Below are 17,938 nucleotides of genomic sequence, written 5' to 3'. Positions count from 1 at the left end.
AAATGAGAAATTGGAGTCAACATAACTCATAGAATCATAGAATGCTACAGTGTAGAAGGAGGCTATTTGTGGCCAGTCATGCCTGTGCCTGCTCTTTGAAAGAGTTTTTGAATTAATTCTACTTCCCTGCTCTTTCCCCATAGCCCTGTAAGTTATTTTCCTTTCAAGTATTTATCCATTTCCCTTTTGAAAATCACTACTGAATCTGCTTCCACCACCCTTTTCAGGCAGCCAATCCCAGGTCATGACAGCTTGCTCCGAAAAAATTGTTTCAACAAAACTATTCTCACACTTGTTTCTGAATTAAATGTTTTGCGCTGCATAACTGTCATCATCTTTACCAGTCACAAGGAGCTTCTATTCACAATATGTTAATGATCAACACAACTGCTGCAGCTTTGAAGGGTATGCACTGTGAATCTAGTCAATTCCATAAATAGTGTTGTCACGGTTCATTATAACAACTTACTGAGCTTCAATGTTGTCATCTTTGGCTTAGGAATTGTTTCATTTTGTAGGAATGATTACCTCAATAGATATGGGAAGGGAAATAAAGAAATATGGTAATCTGCAGGGAAAACTAGCACAGCACAAGGTATGTAGTCCTTACGTAATATATCGTATGTGTAAGATCACTGGTTTGACAATGCAACATTACTGGAAACTGAAGAGGTAAACTAATCACTTAACAGCCATGAGAACTAAGCTGCAAACAATCATTGATTATGCATTGACTGATCAATGAGCTGTAGGTTTTGCACACACTAACTGTCGTCTGTTTTCCTTTGATAGTCGCTTCAATGGCACATTGAACTCCAACCCTGGGTCAGTCCACATCATTTACTGGAGGAGGAGGCAGCTAGGTTCCTAGCCTATGTCAGCACTTCTCAGGTGGGTCTGGTAATGATAACTTGAACGATAATGAACATGTGACCATTGGTGCATCCATCACCGAACGGAGTCAAGAAAGAAACAACTTGCATTTATATAACGCCTTTTGTGGCCTCAGGACGTCCCAGAGTCCTTCACAACAAAAAAAGGAATTTTTAAGCCTTGTGCTGTTTTGTAAGGGAATGTGGTAGCCAATTGGTGCCAAGTCCAACAAACAGCTCTGCTTTAGATTTTTGCAGTTCTTTGTCAATTCAGACAGCATCGTCCCAACCACTGCTGATTGTGGCACTTCTGTCTCCTTTGACAAGGTGCCATATAAAAGGTTATTGCACAAAGTTCTGATTGGCAGGATGTGATGAGTGGAGGGGTCTGTGCTGGGGCTTCAAATTTTTACAATTTATATCAATGACTTAGGTGAAGGGAGCAATGGCATGGTAGCTAAATTTGCAGATGACACAAAGATAGGTAGGAAAGTAGGTTGTGAAGAGGACTTTTTAAAAAATTTATTCATGGGATGTGGGTGTCACTGGCTATGCCAGCATTTATTGCCCATCCCTAATTGCCCTTGAGAAGGTGGTGGTGAGCTGCCTTCTTGAACCGCTGCAGTCCATGTGGGGTAGGTACACCCACAGTGCTGTTAGGAAGGGAGTTCCAGGATTTTGACCCAGCGACAGTAAAGGAACGGTGATATAGTTCAAAGTCAGGATGGTGTGTGACTTGGACGGGAACTAGCAGGTGGTGAAGTTCCCATGCATCTGCTGCTCTTGTCCTTCGAGGTGGTAAAGGTCGCAGGTTTGGAAGGTGCTGTCGAAGGAGCCTTGGTGTGTTGCTGCAGTGCATCTTGTAGATGGTACACACTGTTGCCACTGTGCATTGGTGGTGGAGGGAGTGAATGTTTGTAGATGGGGTGCCAATCAAGCGGGCTGCTTTGTTCTGGATGGTGTTGAGCTTCTTGAGTGTTGTTGGAGCTGCACTCATCCAGGCAAGTGGAGAGTATTCCATCACATTCCTGATTTGTGCCTTGGACAGGCTTTGGGGAGTCAAGAGGTGAGTTACTCGCCGCAGGATTCCTAACCACTGACCTGCTGTTGTAGCCACGGTATTTGTATGGTTACTCCAGTTCAGTTTCTGCTCAATGGTAGCCCCTAGGATGTTGATAGTGGGGGATTCAGCGATGGTAATGTCATTGAATGTCAAGGGGAGATGGTTAGATTCTCTCTTCTTGGAGATGGTCATTGCCTGGCACTTGTGTGGAGCAAATGTTACTTGCCACTTATCAGCCCAAGCCTGGATATTGTCCAGGTCTTGCTGCATTTCTACACGGACTGCTTCAGTATTTGAGGAGTCATGAATGGTGCTGAACATTGTGCAATCATCAGCGAACATCCCCACTTCTGACCTTATGATTGAAGGAAGGTCATTGATGAAGCAGCTGAAGATGTTTGGGCCTAGGACACTACCCTGAGGAACTCCTGCAGTGATGACCTGGAGCTCAGATGATTGACCTCCAACAACCACAGCCATCTTCCTTTGCGTTAGGTATGACTCCAACCACTGGGGAGTTTTCCCCCTGATTCCCATTGACTCCAGTTTTGCTAGGGCTCCTTGATGCCATACTCAGTCAAATGCTGCCTTGATGTTAAGGGCAGTCACTCTCACCTCACCTCTTGAGTTCAGCTCTTTTGTCTATGTTTGAACCAAGGCTGAAACGAGGTCAGGAGCTGAGTGGCCCTGACGGAACCCAAATTGAGCATCACTGAGCAGGTTATTGCTAAGCAAGTGCTGCTTGATGGCACTGTTGATGACACCTTCCATCACTTTACTGATGATTGAGAGTAGACTGATGGGGTGGTAATTGGCCAGGTTGTTTTTGTCCTGCTTTTTGTGTACAGGACATACCTGGGCGATTTTCCACATTGCCGGGTAGATGCCAGTGTTGTAGCTGTATTGGAACAGCTTGGCTAGGGGTGCGACACTTTCTGGAGAACAAGTCTTCAGTACTATTGCCGGAATATTGTCAGGACCCTAGCCTTTGCAGTATCCAGTGCCTGCAGTCGTTTCTTGATATCACGCGGAGAAATCAAATTGGCTGAAGTCTGGCATCTGTGATGCTGGGGACTTCAGGAGGAGGCCGAGATGGATCATGAACTCGGCACTTCTGGCTGAAGATTGTTGCAAATGCTTCTGCCTTATCTTTTGCACTGATGTGCTGGGCTACCCTATCATTGAGTATGGGGATATTTGTGGAGCCACCTTCTCCAGTAAGTTGTTTAATTGTCCACCACCTTTCACAGCTGGATGTGGCAGGACTGCAGAGCTTAGATCTGATCTGTTGGTTATGGGATCGCTTAGCTCTGTCTATCGCATGCTGCTTATGATGTTTCGCATGCAACTAGTCCTGGGTTGTAGCTTCTTTTGACACCTTATTTTGAGGTATGCCTGGTGCTGCTCCTGGCATGCCCTCCTGCACTCTTCGTTGAACCAGGGTTGGTCTCTTGGCTTGATGGTAATGGTAAAGTGGGGGATATGCCGGGCCGTGAGGTTACAGATTGTGGTTGAGTACAATTCTGCTGCTGCTGATGGCCCACAGCGCCTCATGGATGCCCAGTTTTGCATTGCTAGATCTGTTCGAAATCTATCCCATTTAGCACAGTGATAATGCCACACAACACGATGGACGGTACCCTCAATGTGAAGGCGGGACCTCGTCCCCACAAGGTCACTCCTACCAATACAGTCATGGACAGAAGCATCTGCGGCAGGCAGATTGGTGAGGACAAGGTCAAGTATGTTTTTCCCTCGTGTTGGTTCCCCCACCACCTGCCGCAGACCCAGTCTGGCAGCTATGTCCTTTAGTACACGGCCAGCTCGGTCAGTAGTGGTGCTACTGAGCCACTCTTGGTGATGGACATTGAAGTCCCCCACACAGAGTACATTTTGTGCCTTTGCCACCCTCAGTGCTACCTCCAAATGGTGTTCAACATGGAGGAGTACTGAGTCATCAGCTGAGGGAGGGCGGTAGGCGGTGATCAGTAGGAGGTTACCTTGCCCATGTTTGACCTGATGCCATGAGACGTCATGGGGTCCGGAGTTGCAGACCGATATAGATAAGTTGAGTGAGTGGGAAAAAATCTGGCAAGTGGAGAATAATGTGGGAAAATGTGAAGTTGTTCACTTTGGCAGGAAGAATAAAAAAGCAGAGTATTACTTAAATGGAGAATGACTGCCAAATTCCGAGGTGCAGAGGGATCTAGGTGTACTAGTGCATGAGTCACAATAAGTTAGTTTGCAGGTACAGCAGGTAATAAAGAAGACAAATGGAATGCTATCCTTTATTACAAGAGGAATTGAAAATAAAAGCAAGGATGTGATGCTTCAGTTATACAGGGCATTGGTGAGAGCACATCTTAAGGAAGGATGTAAATGTTTTGGACGCGGTTCGGAGGAGGTTTAATACCTGGAATGAGCGGGTTGTCTTATGAGGAAAGGTTGAACAGACTGGGCTTGTTTTCACTGGAGCTTAGAAGAGTGAGGGGAGACTTAATTGAAGTTTATAAGATCCTGAACAGTCTTGACAAGGTGGAAAGGATGTTTCTTCTTGTGGGAGAGTCCAGAACTAGGGGGTACGGTTTTATAATTAGGAGTTGCCCTTTTAGGACAGAGATGAGGAGAATTTTTTTCTCTCAGAGGGTTGTGTGACTTTGGAACTCTCTGCCTCAGAAGGTGGTGGAGACGGGGTCATTGAATATTTTTAAGGCAGAGGTAGATAGATTCTTGTTAGGCAAGGGAATCAACAGTTATCGGGGGTAGATGGGAGTGTGGAATTCGAGGCACAAACAGATCAGCCATGATCTTACTGAATGGTGGAGCAGGCTCGACGGGCCGAATGGCCTACTTCTGCTCCTAATTTGTATGTTCGTATGTTTCCAGTGGATGGTAGTGGCTGGCTGGGGTGTGTCTGCAGACTGACTGGCTACTGGCTGACTGCAGCACTGGCTGCTGGTAGTTGGCTCCAGAATAACTACAAGACTGGCTGCTGGTAGCTGGCTATGAGAGATTGGCTATAGACTAGCTGCTGGGCCAGCTGCTGGTAGCTGGCTATGAGAGATTGGCTATAGACTAGCTGCTGGGCCAGCTGCTGGTAGCTGGCTATGAGAGATTGGCTATAGCCTAGCTGCTGGGCCAGCTGCTGGTAGCTGGCTATGAGAGATTGGCGATTGACTAGCTGCTGGTGGCTGGCTGCTGGTGAGTGACTGTGAACTTGCTGGAATGGCTGTGAAACTTTGGCCCCATCCGTGCGTAACATCAATGGGTTTGAGCAGTTACATCTTATGTAGGGTAACTACGCCATGTTACATCTGAATTAATGTGCAGTTACTGAAAACTGACAGATAAATTATGATACCTATGTGTCAACTGAGGACTGAGTCCATGTGTAATTAATGTTCTTAAATTATACATTTTAATTCGAAGGTGATTGGCAGTAGAATTTGAATATTAGACATTCTGCAATGAACTGTGCTAATTCACAGCTACAGCTCCTTTAGTACTTTACAACCATGTTTTAACTCAGATTGGCTAGGCAGCAGTTTGATAATGTGTCAAACAGTTTAGTATGTTGCATGAATTTTCTCGAGATGGGCTAAATTACTGCACCAAATGTTTGCACTGTGATTGGGCTGATAAATGGCAAGTGACACAAGTGCCAGGCAATGACCATCTCCAACAAGAGAGTATCCTACCATCACCCCTTGACATTCAATGGCATTACCACCATTGAATCCCTGACCATCAACATCCTAGGGATCACCATTGCCCAGAAACTTAACGAGACTAGCCATATAAATACTGTGGCTACAAGAGCAGGGCAGAATCACAGAATTGTTACAGCGCAGAAGGAGGCCATTTGGCCCATCGTGCCTGCACTGGCTCTCTGAAAGAGCAATTCACTTAGTGCCATTCCCCCACCTTCTCCCCGTAACCCTACACATTTTTCCTTTTCATAGAATTGTCTAATTTCCTTTTGAATGCTTCAATTGAACCTGCCTCCTCCACACTTGCAGGCAGCTGTTACGGTCAAGTGAGGAGGGGTCGAAGGACCTCCCTCTTTTCCCCCTCCTTGTTAGACCACAACAGGTTTAATTCTTTCCTAAAGTGGATATACTGGCCAATTCAGTAGGTGTTTGATTACTTACTTGCTATGATCATAACAACAGTCAATTGGACAGGTTTTCTTGAGTTAACAAAGAAAGAGGCTAACCTTATTGTACCTAAACCGAACTAATAAAAATAATAAACAACGCACTGACTTTCACTCACACACACACTGGAGGTTGATACATACACACAAATAGGTTAGAGTGGGGAAAGGTAGATTGGTTAAGTTAGAGTCCATAAAAAAAGGTATATAGTCCACAGAGAGTGTAGTGATTCGGCCGGCTTCCAGCTGAATTCAGTGGTCCTGAGGCTTTTAGTTTGAAGAGGTAGATGACTGGTTTGGTGGGTCTCTTGGAGATAGCGATGCAGATGATTTCCTCCAACAGGGTTTCAGATTGTAGCGGGAGTATGCAAAGGTGGTCAGTCAACAGGCAGGATTTGAAAGCTTTCACACTGGAATGAAGAGAGAGAGAGAGAGAGAGAGGGAGAGAGACCCCCACTTAGGGTCTGCTCATGTCAGAGTCCCGTTGCTTTTCTGCTGCAGAGACAACACCAGCTTAAAAACCACAGATGGGGAGGGGCTTGTCACATGACAGTCACTCAGTGATTCAAAACATAGCAGCTATCTGTATTTCTCTGCTTGCTGAAAAGATCAAGCAGTTACTTTAAACTTCCTGGGTCTTGGTTCTTGCTGGAGAATTAGCAGACATTTCATCTCCCTCCTCACAGTTCTTTGCAATGTCGGTTAGAGTGTAGCAAACTCGGTGATCATCTTAAGCTGCTAGCAGTCATCCTATTTTAAATGTCTTTTTGAAAAATGTCTTTTTAAAAAAATACAAATTCAGATCTCCAGTCAGTGGATTAACGAAAATTATCATTCAACAAAGCACATTGGCGTAACATCTCCCCAACATGCAAAATGAAATGTGACAACAGGAACATTTCATTATGGGGTCACAAATTAAAAAGAACCTGTACACATATACTCATCAGTCTCACTGTCATAGCCATACTCTAGTTTTTTTTTATCCAGGATTATGCACGAGCACAACTGGTGAACTCAGCTGCTGTGACTGGGCTGAATCAGCTTGTGCTCCAGCATGTACTGATTTCCTCGTGTATTTCTACAATATCTTCCTTTTCCAGTTTCTCTATATCAGTGAACTCAACCCGGGATTCAAAGTTGTTCATAACTTTGTGAAGATCATTCAGTGCTTTTTGTACATCGGCCTCAGGATAAGGTGCCGATCATTTAGGACTGTGATGAGGAGAAATTACTACACTCGAGGGTTGTGAATCTTTGGAATTCTCTACCCCAGAGGGTTGTGGATGCTCCATCATTGAATATATTTAAGGCTGGGATAGACAGATATTTGATCTGACAGGGAATCAAGGGATATGGGGAACGGGCAGGAAAGTGGAATTGAAGCCTAAGATCAGCCATGATTGTATTGAATGGCACAGCAGGCTCGATGGGTCATATGATCTACTCCTGCTCCTATTTCTTATGTTCTTGAATCTTACAGCACCCCCCCTCCCACCCTACTGCAATTTTACACAGGGCGGTGGCTGCGAGAAACGGCCCAGCTGCCCAGGCCAATCAAGGCCCTGAACTGGAAAATTAACTGCCACTTAAGGGCGTCCTCCCACCTCCATGGGTATTATAACCTCGGCGGTCGGACGGCAAAGATCCCAAGAACCCTGCCTGGTAAAACCAGGCGACCTTCTTGCGGGCTGACAGGAGGGGTCCTCCTGATCGGGCACCCTGTGCCTCACGGAGGCCCGCCCTTGAAGCCCCAACTGCCCCCAACGCACAACACTAACCACCTACACCTGATCCCCCCTCCCCCCTTGTGTTGCCAGTGCTTGGCCAATTTTGTCCCCGGTGAGGCCCCAGAAACCTACCTGAGTTTCAGGGCCATCCTTGCTCTTGCCTCCGATGGCTGGGTGTAGTCCCAGCAGTGGCCACCACTCCTGGTGGCGCTGCTGGGACTGAGAGCTGCTGACCCGCTGATTGGCTGGCAGCTCCATTCGGTGGGACGTCCTGCCTCAAGGAGGTGGAAGTCCCACCCAAGAGCAATAAAGGGCCTGGGGAGCAAAATATCCCGGCCTAGCTCCCCAGGCCTGGTGGAGGCAGGCTCGCCACTGACCTTTTGGCCGACAGGCGGGGCCTCCTGCCCAACTTAAAATTCCAGCCATGGTTTTTCCTCTGCTCATCTAGCCTGGCCCACAATTACTCCTCAGTTAGGATACTTGACTTGCAGTCACTACCACCATCACCACCCTCCAAATCTGCCACAAAACCCTTTTTGGGCTTAGGGATTTCCTTTGGCTTATGAGCTTTTCTGTGTCTCCCTTCAGTTTGAAATGTTCCGGCCTTGGCACGTTTATCCGTCTGCCTTTTCATTGCTGTCCGGGAGGTTTTGAGATGTTCATGAGCCACTGCATAGGCTCTTGTGACCCGTTCTCTAACAGGGAAGAATCGTCCCTGTGTCCCAAAAACCTCTCCTTGATTTGTTTTATAGGACCTCTCACCTCGTGTCTGTAAACTAATTCAAAGGGACTAAAGCCAGTGGACTCATTGGCTCAGTCCCTGAAACAAACAGAAGAAATCCCAGCCCTTTGCTGTGAGTACCTCCATGACTGGGACAGTGTGCCCTGACCATTGTCTTCAGGGTCTGGTGGTACTGCTCCAGAACTCCTTGAAACTGTGGGTGTTAGGCTGAAGACTTTAGCTGGATTATGCCCAGATTACCCATGACCTTTTGAAAAATACTGGACATAAAATTTGTGCCCTGATCTGACTGGATCTCAGCAGGCAGCCTGTATCGGGTGGAGAATTGGGTTTGCCCCTCCACCACTACCTTGGCAGAGATAGATTTTAGAGGGATTGCCTCTGGAAATCGGGTAGCCACATCCATAATGGTGAGAAGATACTGGTAGTCCCCTTTTGTTTTTGGCAGGGGCCCCACACAATCTACCAGCACTCTGCTGAACTGTTCCCCAAAAGCCAGTATGGTCATTAGGGGTGCAGGTTTTTTTGCAGTTTGAAGCTTCATCACAAACTGGCACGTGTGGCAAGTCTTACAGAGCTCCACCACATCCTTGTGGAGTTGTGGCCAGTGAAAATGCTGTCTGATGCAGGCTTGGGTTTTTCTGATACCGACATGTCCAGTGTTTGGAATCTCGTGATCCATTCTCAGTATTTCCTTATGGTACTCGACGGCAGCACCACCTGGTGAACCACTGTCCGCTCTTCGTCTGCAGGTCTGTGAGAAGGTCTCCACTTCCTCATCACCTCATCCTTTAAATAGTAGCACTCTGGAACTCCCTCTGCTTCAACTTCAGTTTGGGCAATATGTACTAACCTTTTTAACCCTGGGTCGCCTTGCTGAGCTGCCACCAAGGAAGACCTGTTTTAACCCATCCTTTGGGTCCTCTCACTTCCCAAAGAAGGTTTTAGATAACCAGACAGTAGGGTCATCTGTCTGCAGTACCAGTTCAGCCTCCTCTGACAGAGCTTGTTTGGTCATGGACCGGGTCACCACACAGTCAGGAAAAGGTCCCTGGCAGTTTTCCTGTAACTCTCCTGTCTGTCTGACCTCTTGCTGTCTCTCTAAAACCACTGGGGAAGCTACCACCTTCTCCTTCGCCAGATTGTTACCCAGGAGCAGGTCAACCCTGTCCACAGGTAAATTAGGGACAATCCCCACAGTTACCGGTTCTGAAACAAGGGCACACTATAGGTGCACCTGGTGTAAAGGTATGGGCATATACCTTCCCCCAATATCGTTTACTAGCACTCTAGCATTCAATGCACTCTCTGGGGGAAAGTTCATGCCTTTTCCCAGCAGAAGGGATTGGGTGGCCCCTGTATGACTATGGTCTTACTTGCCCCAGGAGTATGGGGTCACTTTTTTACTGGATACAAAAGCTTGGTAACTCTCAGGGATTTTAAGTTTTCATGCACTCTCAGCGGTAGGTTTACTGGGTTTTACTACCACAGTTAAAGCCACAGCCTGGTCCGCTGTGCTTTCCATCAGGGCCCCTCTTCCTGCACAGGTCTGATGTACCCTGACTAAACTGATGGGTTTTCCCTGTAACTTCCAGCAGTCAGTTCGAAGGTGACCTGCCTTGTTACAATGGAAACATACAGGCTTCTGGGCGTCATTCCTGTTCTCAGCACCTTCCTTTTGGCCTGTGTGTATAAACCTCATGGGTTTTTCCTGTTTGTTTGCTCTGCAGTAACAGGATCCAGCTCTCGGTTGGCCATTTCAACTGTTTTGCAATCTTTTCAAAAGAGATGGAAAATGCTTCCACATCCCCCTCACTGAACTTTGGTATCAATTGGGAGAACTTTAACAACTCAGCACTCAGTCCTGAGCTGGGTAACTCCTCACTAGCAGTGCCTTCACTGGTTGTATTGGGGCTTCCCCATTCAATTCGAGCCGCCTTAACATCCCTTCCTCCTTCTCCATCTGGAAAGCTCTTCCTATTTTCTTTTCCTCCCTTTCTTTTCCCCTTTCCTGGAATTCTTTCTCCTCTTCCTCTCTCTGGCATTCTAATTCTATTCTCCTCTGTTCTAGCTATATCAGATTCTATGCCTGTGTCTGGTTCTTCAGTACAATTTTAAAATGGTCAGCCACAAGTTTTAGGATCTTGGGCTTCCTAGCTTTTGGGCAGATAGTAATGTCTAATTGCCCAGCTACATTCCTCAACTCTTCAACAGATAGGGCTTTTAACCTGGCCCAAGTTACTTCACTCTGTTCAATAAGGTCTTGGCCTCGAATGTGGACATTTTAGTTATAATTATTATTATTAGTAGTAGTATTGGCTATCCCTCACAAGTGAGGATGATCGTCTTCCGTGAGTCCGAAGGTGGCTGATGAGGCCACAAGAACACAAGAAATAGGAGCAGAATAGACCATATGGTCCATCAAGCCTGCTCCACCATTCAATATGATCATGGCTGATCTTGGGCTTCAATTCCACTTTCCTTCCTGCTCCCCATATCCCTTGATTCCCTGTGAGACCAAAAACCTATTTATCCCAGCCTTAAATGTATTCAATGATGGAGCATCCACAATCTTCTGGGATAGAGAATTCCAAAGATTCACAACCCTTTGAATGTAGTAATTTCTCCTCATCTCAGTCCTGAATGATCGGCCCTTTATCCTGAGACTGTGCCCCATGTTCTAGATTCCCTGACCAGTGGAAACAATCTCTCAGCTTCTACCCGATCAAGCCCTTTCAGAATCTGTATGTCTCTGTACGCCCCTGTATGGGGGCGGCACAGTGGCGCAGTGGTTAGCACTGCAGCCTCACAGCTGCAGGGACCCGGGTTCGATTCTGGGTACTGCCTGTGTGGAGTTTGCAAGTTCTCCCTGTATCTGCGTGGGTTTTCTCCGGGTGCTCCGGTTTCCTCCCACAAGCCAAAAGACTTGCAGGTTGGTAGGTAAATTGGCCATTATAAATTGTCACTAGTATAGGTAGGTGGTAGGGAAATATAGGGACAGGTGGGGATGTTTGGTAGGAATATGGGATTAGTGTAGGATTAGTATAAATGGGTGGTTGACGGTCGGCACAGACTCGGTGAGCCGAAGGACCTGTTTCAGTGCTGTATCTCTAATCTAATCTCTAATCAATTAGATCGCCTCTCATTCTTCTAAACTCCAGAGAATATAGGCCCAATTGACACAGCCTGTCATCATCGGACAACCCCCTCATCCCAGGGACCGATTTAGTAAATCTTCGTTGCACCACCTCCAGTGGAGGTATATCCTTTCTTAAATGTGGAGACTTAAACTGCACACAGTATTCCAGGTGCAGTCTCACCAAAGCCCTGTACAATTTCAGTAAGATTTCTTTATTCCTGTACTCCAATCCCCTTGCAATAAAGGCTAACATGCCATTTGCCTTCCTAATAGCCTGCTGCATGTTAACTTTGTGTGTTCCTTGTAAGAGTACGCCCAAGTCTTTCTGAACATCAACACTTAGCAGTTTCACAACTTTACAACTTTCAAAAAATATTCTGCTTTTCTATTTTTATGACCAAAGTGAACAACTGCATACATAATATTCCATTTTCCATCTTGTTGCCCACTTACTTAGCCGTCTATATCTTCTTGCAGCTTCTCTATGTCCTCGCCGCAGCTTACCTTTCCACCAAGCTTTGTATCATCAGCAAACTTAGATACATTACTCCCTGTCTCTTCATCCATGTTATTAATATAGACTGTTAGTAGCTGAGGCCCCAGCACTGATCCTTGCAGCACCCCACTATTCACTGCCTGCCAACGTGAAAGTGCCCCATTTATGCCCACTCTCTGCTTACTCTCTGTTAACCAATCCTCTATCCACGCTGATATATTACCCCCAACACCATGAGCCCTTATCTTGCCTATTAATCTTTTATGTGGCACCTTATCGAATGCCTTTTGTAAATCCAGGTATATTACATCTACTGGTTCCCCTTTATCTACCCTACTAGTTACATCCTCAAAATATACTAATAAATTTGATAAACAAGATCTCCCTTTAGTAAAACCATGCTGACTTGCTCAAATCATACTATGCTTTTCCAAGTGCAATGTTAAGACTTCTTTAATAATAGTTTCCAGCATCTTCCCAATGACTGATGTTAGGCTAACTGGCCTGTAGTCCCCTGTTTTCTCTCTACCTCCTTTTGTGAAAAACAGTGTAACATTTGCCAACTTCCAATCTGACGGGACCATTCCAGAATCTAAGCAATTCTGGAAAATCATAGCCAGCGCATCCACTATTTCTTTAGGTATCTCTCTTAGAACCCTAGGATGTAGGCCATCTGGTCCTGGGGACTTGTCAGATTTTAGTCACTCAAGTGTCTCCAATACTTTTTCTCAGCTGATATCTATATCCTTCATTTCCTCACTCTTTTTAGCCCCAAGGTTACTGCCTATTTCTGGTATGGAACTTTGTCTTCTACTGTGAAGACAGACACAAAATATTTGTTCAATGCGTCTGCCATTTCGTCATTTCCCATGATGATTTCTCCTGTCTCTGCCTCGAAGGGACCAACATCTACTTTAGCTACTCTCTTCCTTTTTATGTACTTTTAAAAGATCTTACAATCTGTTTTTATATTGCTGGCTAGTTTACTCTCATATTGTTTTCCTCTTTTTATTAACTTTTTGGTGACCCTTTGCTGGTTTCTAAAACACTCCCGATCCTCAGACTTGCTACTTTTTTTTGCAAAATTGTAAGCCTCTTCTTTTAGTCTAATACTCTCCTTGACTTCCTGAGTGAGGCATGGATGGGTCTTTCTTGATGAGTTTTTGTTTTTGAATGGAATGTACTTTTGTTGAACAATTGAGTTGGCTCTTTAAATGTTTCCCACTGTTCATTTACTGCCATACCTTCCAGTCTATTTACCCAATTAACCTTAGCCAGTTCTCCCCTCATACCTTCGTAATTGGCTTTAAGTTTAAGATTCTTGTTTGTGATTAAAATGTGTCACTTTCAAAGTTAACATGAAATTCAGTGGTATTATGATCACTATTTCCCAGTGGATCTTTTACGATTACATTGCTTATTAACCCTGCTTCATTACACAGTATGAGATCTAAGATAGCTTTATCCCTAGTCAGTTCTACAACGTATTGCTCCAAGAAATTGTCACAAAAACATTCTACAAATTCATCTGCTAGACCACTGTTGCCAATTTGATTGTCCCAGTCTATATGCAGATTAAAGTGCCCCACAATTCAGGATCTACAGACTTTACGGCACATAGGGCATTTGTTTCCATGTGGGATGTCTGGTCGTATATTATTAGTTTGGGTCATGGCTCGTTCTTTCCACCGCTCTCGTTTTTCTTCTTCATTTTGTCATCATTGGGTCTCAAATGCTGGGATCCTTCCCACAGAATCTGCCTCCATCTGGTTTAGTCCAGGATGATGGACTCCCAGGAGTTGATGTCAATGTTGCATTTCTTCATTTTGGGATGTCTTCATGTCATGCTGAAAGCCAACATGAAGACATTTTAGTACTCTCACACTGAAAACCACAAGAAAACCTGTATTGAAGTTTTTAAATTATTGATAGGGATCAATTTGGTTTCCCGCTTCCAATTTCCAGTTTGCCTTTGGGTTTGATCCAACACATAAGCCCCCAAGTTTCTGTTATGGTCAAGTGAGGAGGAATCAAAGGGCTTCCCTCTTTTCCCTCTTCTTGTTTGAGCACAACAGGTTTAATTATTTTTTTAAATGGATGTACTGGCCAATTCAGTAGGTGTTTGATTATTTACCTGCTATGATCATAACAAGAACCAATCGGACAGGTTTTCTTGAGTTTAACAAAGAAAGAGGTTAACTTTATTGTACTTAAACCAAACTAATTAAAATAATAAACTACATGGCAAATTTCACTTACACACATAAACACACACACACACACACAAATAGGTTACAGAGTGGGGAAAGCTGGATTGATTGAGTTAGGACTCATAGAAAAAGGGGTATACAGTCTGTGGGGTCTGGTGATTTGGCTAGCTTCTAGTTGAATTTGGTGATCCTGAGGCTTTTAGTTTGAAGAATAAGATGACTGGTTCTGTGAGTCTCTTGGAGACAGCGATGTGGAAGATTTCCTCCAACAGGGTTTCTGATTGTAGCCAGAGTATGCAAAGGTGGTCAGTCAACCGGCAGGATTTGAAGCTTGCAAGCTGGAATAGAGAGAGAGAGAGGAACCCCCACTTGGCTCTGCACATGTCAGAATCCAGATTCTTCTTCTTGCTGCTGCCAAGAAACACAAGCTTAAAACCACAGATGGGGAGGGGCTTGACATTTGACAGTCACTCAGTGATTCAAGCATAGTAGTTAGCAGTATTTCTTCTTGCTAAAAGAAAAAGAACAAACAGTTCCCTTAAACTTCCTGGGTCTTGGTTCTTGCTGGGATGAGCAGACATTTCATCTCCCTCCTCGCAGGCCTTGCAATGTGTGATACAGTGTTGCAAATTAGGTGGCCATCTTAAGCTGCTAGCAAAGATATCTTTTATCTGTTCTTTTTTATATTTCTTTAAAAATATATACATTTAGATCTCAAGTCCGTGGATTAAAGAAAATTATCATTCAACAAAGCAAGTTGGCATGACAGTGCCTGTTGGTTGCACTGTGGTGGTTTATCTCTGTAATCCTAGAATCTCTCCTTAAAAGGACTACAGTAGAAGATTGTATTCCTGATGCAAGCCATTTTATCACAGTACCAGATTAATAATGAAGTATTTCAACAGCTGAATGCTGAAATCGTAGGGATTAGATTCTAGTTACAGAAACAGCATTAGCAAGTGTTTTCACGGCACAGGGTGGCACAGTGGCGCAGTGGTTAGCACCGCAGCCTCACAGCTCCAGGGACCCGGGTTCGATTCCGGGTACTGCCTGTGTGGAGTTTGCAAGTTCTCCCTGTGTCTGCGTGGGTTTTCTCCGGGTGCTCCGGTTTCCTCCCACAAGCCAAAAGACTTGCAGGTTGATAGGTAAATTGGCCATTATAAATTGTCACTAGTATAGGTAGGTGGTAGGTAAATATAGGGACAGGTGGGGATGTTTGGTAGGAATATGGGATTAGTGTAGGATTAGTATAAATGGGTGGTTGATGTTCGGCACAGACTTGGTGGGCCGAAGGGCCTGTTTCAGTGCTGTATCTCTAATCTAATCTAAACTGCATAATGTCTGCTTCATATACTGTCCTGCAAAACAGATAATACTAAAGACAGATCACTGGATGAGTGCCATTGTCTGATTCAGGCTTTCTCTATTGTGGCTTCTAACACAAACAGCAGCTATCGAGTTGGCTGAAGCCAGATTGCAAAGCACATAGGAACAGGAATAGACCATTCAGCCTCTCGAACTTGGTCCATCATGGCTGATCTGTACCTCAGCTCTATTTACCTGCCTTTTCTCCCCATCCCTTGATACCCCTTAAAATCTTTAAAAATGTATTTAACCCAGCAGCTACAGACTTCTGGAGAAGAAAGTTCCAGATTTCCACTACATTTTGTGTGAAAACACTGCTTCCTGATTTCACTCCTAGCCGACCTAGATCTAACTTTACGATTATTCCCCCTTGTTCTGGATTCCCCCACCAGAGGAAATAGTTTCTCTCTGTATCTATCCTATCAAATCCCTTTATGATTATTAACACCTTGTTTAGATCACTCCTCAACTCAAAGGAACATAAATAAAGTCTCTTTGACCTTTCATTATAACCTAAGTCTGGTATCATTTTGATGAATCTGCAGTCTTCCTCCTTCCAAGGCCAGTATGTCCTTCCTGAGTTCTCCAGATGGGGTCTGACCAACTGTCTATAAAACTGAAGCATCACCTCCTTACTTTTTGTATCCCAGCTCCCTTGAGATAATGGCCAATGTTCTTTTAGCCTTTGTAATTACTTCTTCAACCTGTGCCTGAGCTTTTTAGTGATTTATAAACATGGCATCTCTCATCTTTGACAAACATTTCCTTCCAGCTGTTAAATATCCGCCAGCTCTCTCCTGATAACTGATTAAATAAGCTGGATCTTCTTCTGCTTATATTGGGTGAACATGGTGGAAAAATGAGATAGCAGACATACTGCCACCTCTACCTCGGCCAGACTTTTCCTGTCCCTACTCCTGCCTGCTGCTTGCAAATGCTGGCAGGGAGGCGAAGCCCAGGGCTCTTGGTGGATTTTCCTCCTTACCGCCTCTTGCCGATTTGCTGATGATCCAGCAAACTCCAGGAGACTACAGTAAGTGGGAAAAGTTGAGGGACGCGACTCTGCCTTCAGAATCTTTGCAAATAACTGCAGTACGTTTCTCAGTGAATATGTTTGTCTTGCATTCTTTGCATTTGGACAGGGAACATATTTGCTTTTACAGCATCATTGTTAGAAGATGCAAGATAAAGTTATCAGAATCCACTGCACTTCAAAAGTCCCTATGAACCTGTAGTGCTGCATCAGCAATGAGCTTCCAGGACCTTTTCCTCCATTACAGTTTATAACGTTTTTGCTGTTAGGGTTCTCTACTGGTTCCACTTCAGTTTTATCCATTGGAGGCAATTGTTTTTTTGTTTGCTTGGAAAATCTGTCTGCTTATGAGACTAAACCTACTTGTGGCTTTATAACACTTGAGACTTCCATGTCCCCTCAGGAGCAAAATGATATCTCCTGTGTAATAACTGCCAGGTCTTACTTTCAGCCACTTTACTGGATTTTAAATATTTGAGTTGCGGCAAGGGATTCACCAACACTTTCTGCTGAACTATCCAGTGCAACCCATGGGCAGATAATTAACATCTAAACATACAATGCGGCTCAGTGGTGCAGTGGTTAGCACCGCAGCCTCACAGCTCCAGTGACCCGGGTTCAATTCCGGGTACTGCCTGTGTGGAGTTTGCAAGTTCTCCCTGTGTCTGCGTGGGTTTCCTCCAGGTGCTCTGGTTTCCTCCCACATGCCAAAGACTTGCAGGTTGATAGGTAAATTGGCCATTAGCAATTGCTCCTAGTATAGGTAGGTGGTAGGGAAATATAGGGACAGGTGGGGATGTGGTAGGAATATGAAATTAGTGTAGGATTAGTATAAATGGGTGGTTGATGGTCGGCACAGACGCGGTGGGCCGAAGGACCTGTTTCAGTGCTGTATCTCGAATCTAATCTAATCTAAGTTATCACAGCTAACATGGCAATCACAAGCCAAATATGGGAAAATGATGCTGATGGCAAGATTTAAGAAAGAATGATAAAAATGCCTGGGAACTGTAAAATTATCTTCTGGGAGCTGGAACTTCCTTTCCAGCCACAGACCGCCTCCTAGGGAAGAATGGGAAGAGAGAATAAAGTGGCTCAGCAGAGAGAAGCTGACAGGATACCAGACTGAGCA

The 17,938-nt window shown here is 44.9% G+C and overlaps 1 protein-coding gene across 5 annotated transcripts in view; it reads left to right on the top strand.

Annotated features, from left to right (window-relative positions):
• Nucleotides 1-17,938, top strand: part of mettl24 (methyltransferase like 24) — a 128,420-nt gene that overhangs the window by 33,289 nt on the left and 77,193 nt on the right. For 2 of the 5 annotated variants that reach the window (XM_068019335.1, XM_068019351.1), the window contains exon 2: nt 793-891. The exons of 2 other annotated variants lie outside the window; for them this stretch is intronic. In XM_068019335.1, the coding sequence (XP_067875436.1) occupies nt 793-891 (99 nt within the window). Of the gene's footprint in view, nt 1-792; nt 892-17,938 lie in introns of those variants that run through there. One more of the 5 variants, XM_068019360.1, reaches the window with a different exon arrangement.

This window comes from Heterodontus francisci, chromosome 3 (genome assembly GCF_036365525.1).
Source record: "Heterodontus francisci isolate sHetFra1 chromosome 3, sHetFra1.hap1, whole genome shotgun sequence".
Taxonomy (NCBI): domain Eukaryota; kingdom Metazoa; phylum Chordata; class Chondrichthyes; order Heterodontiformes; family Heterodontidae; genus Heterodontus; species Heterodontus francisci.
Note: the sequence above shows the minus strand (reverse complement) of the source record. Positions and strands in the feature narration are given on the sequence as shown.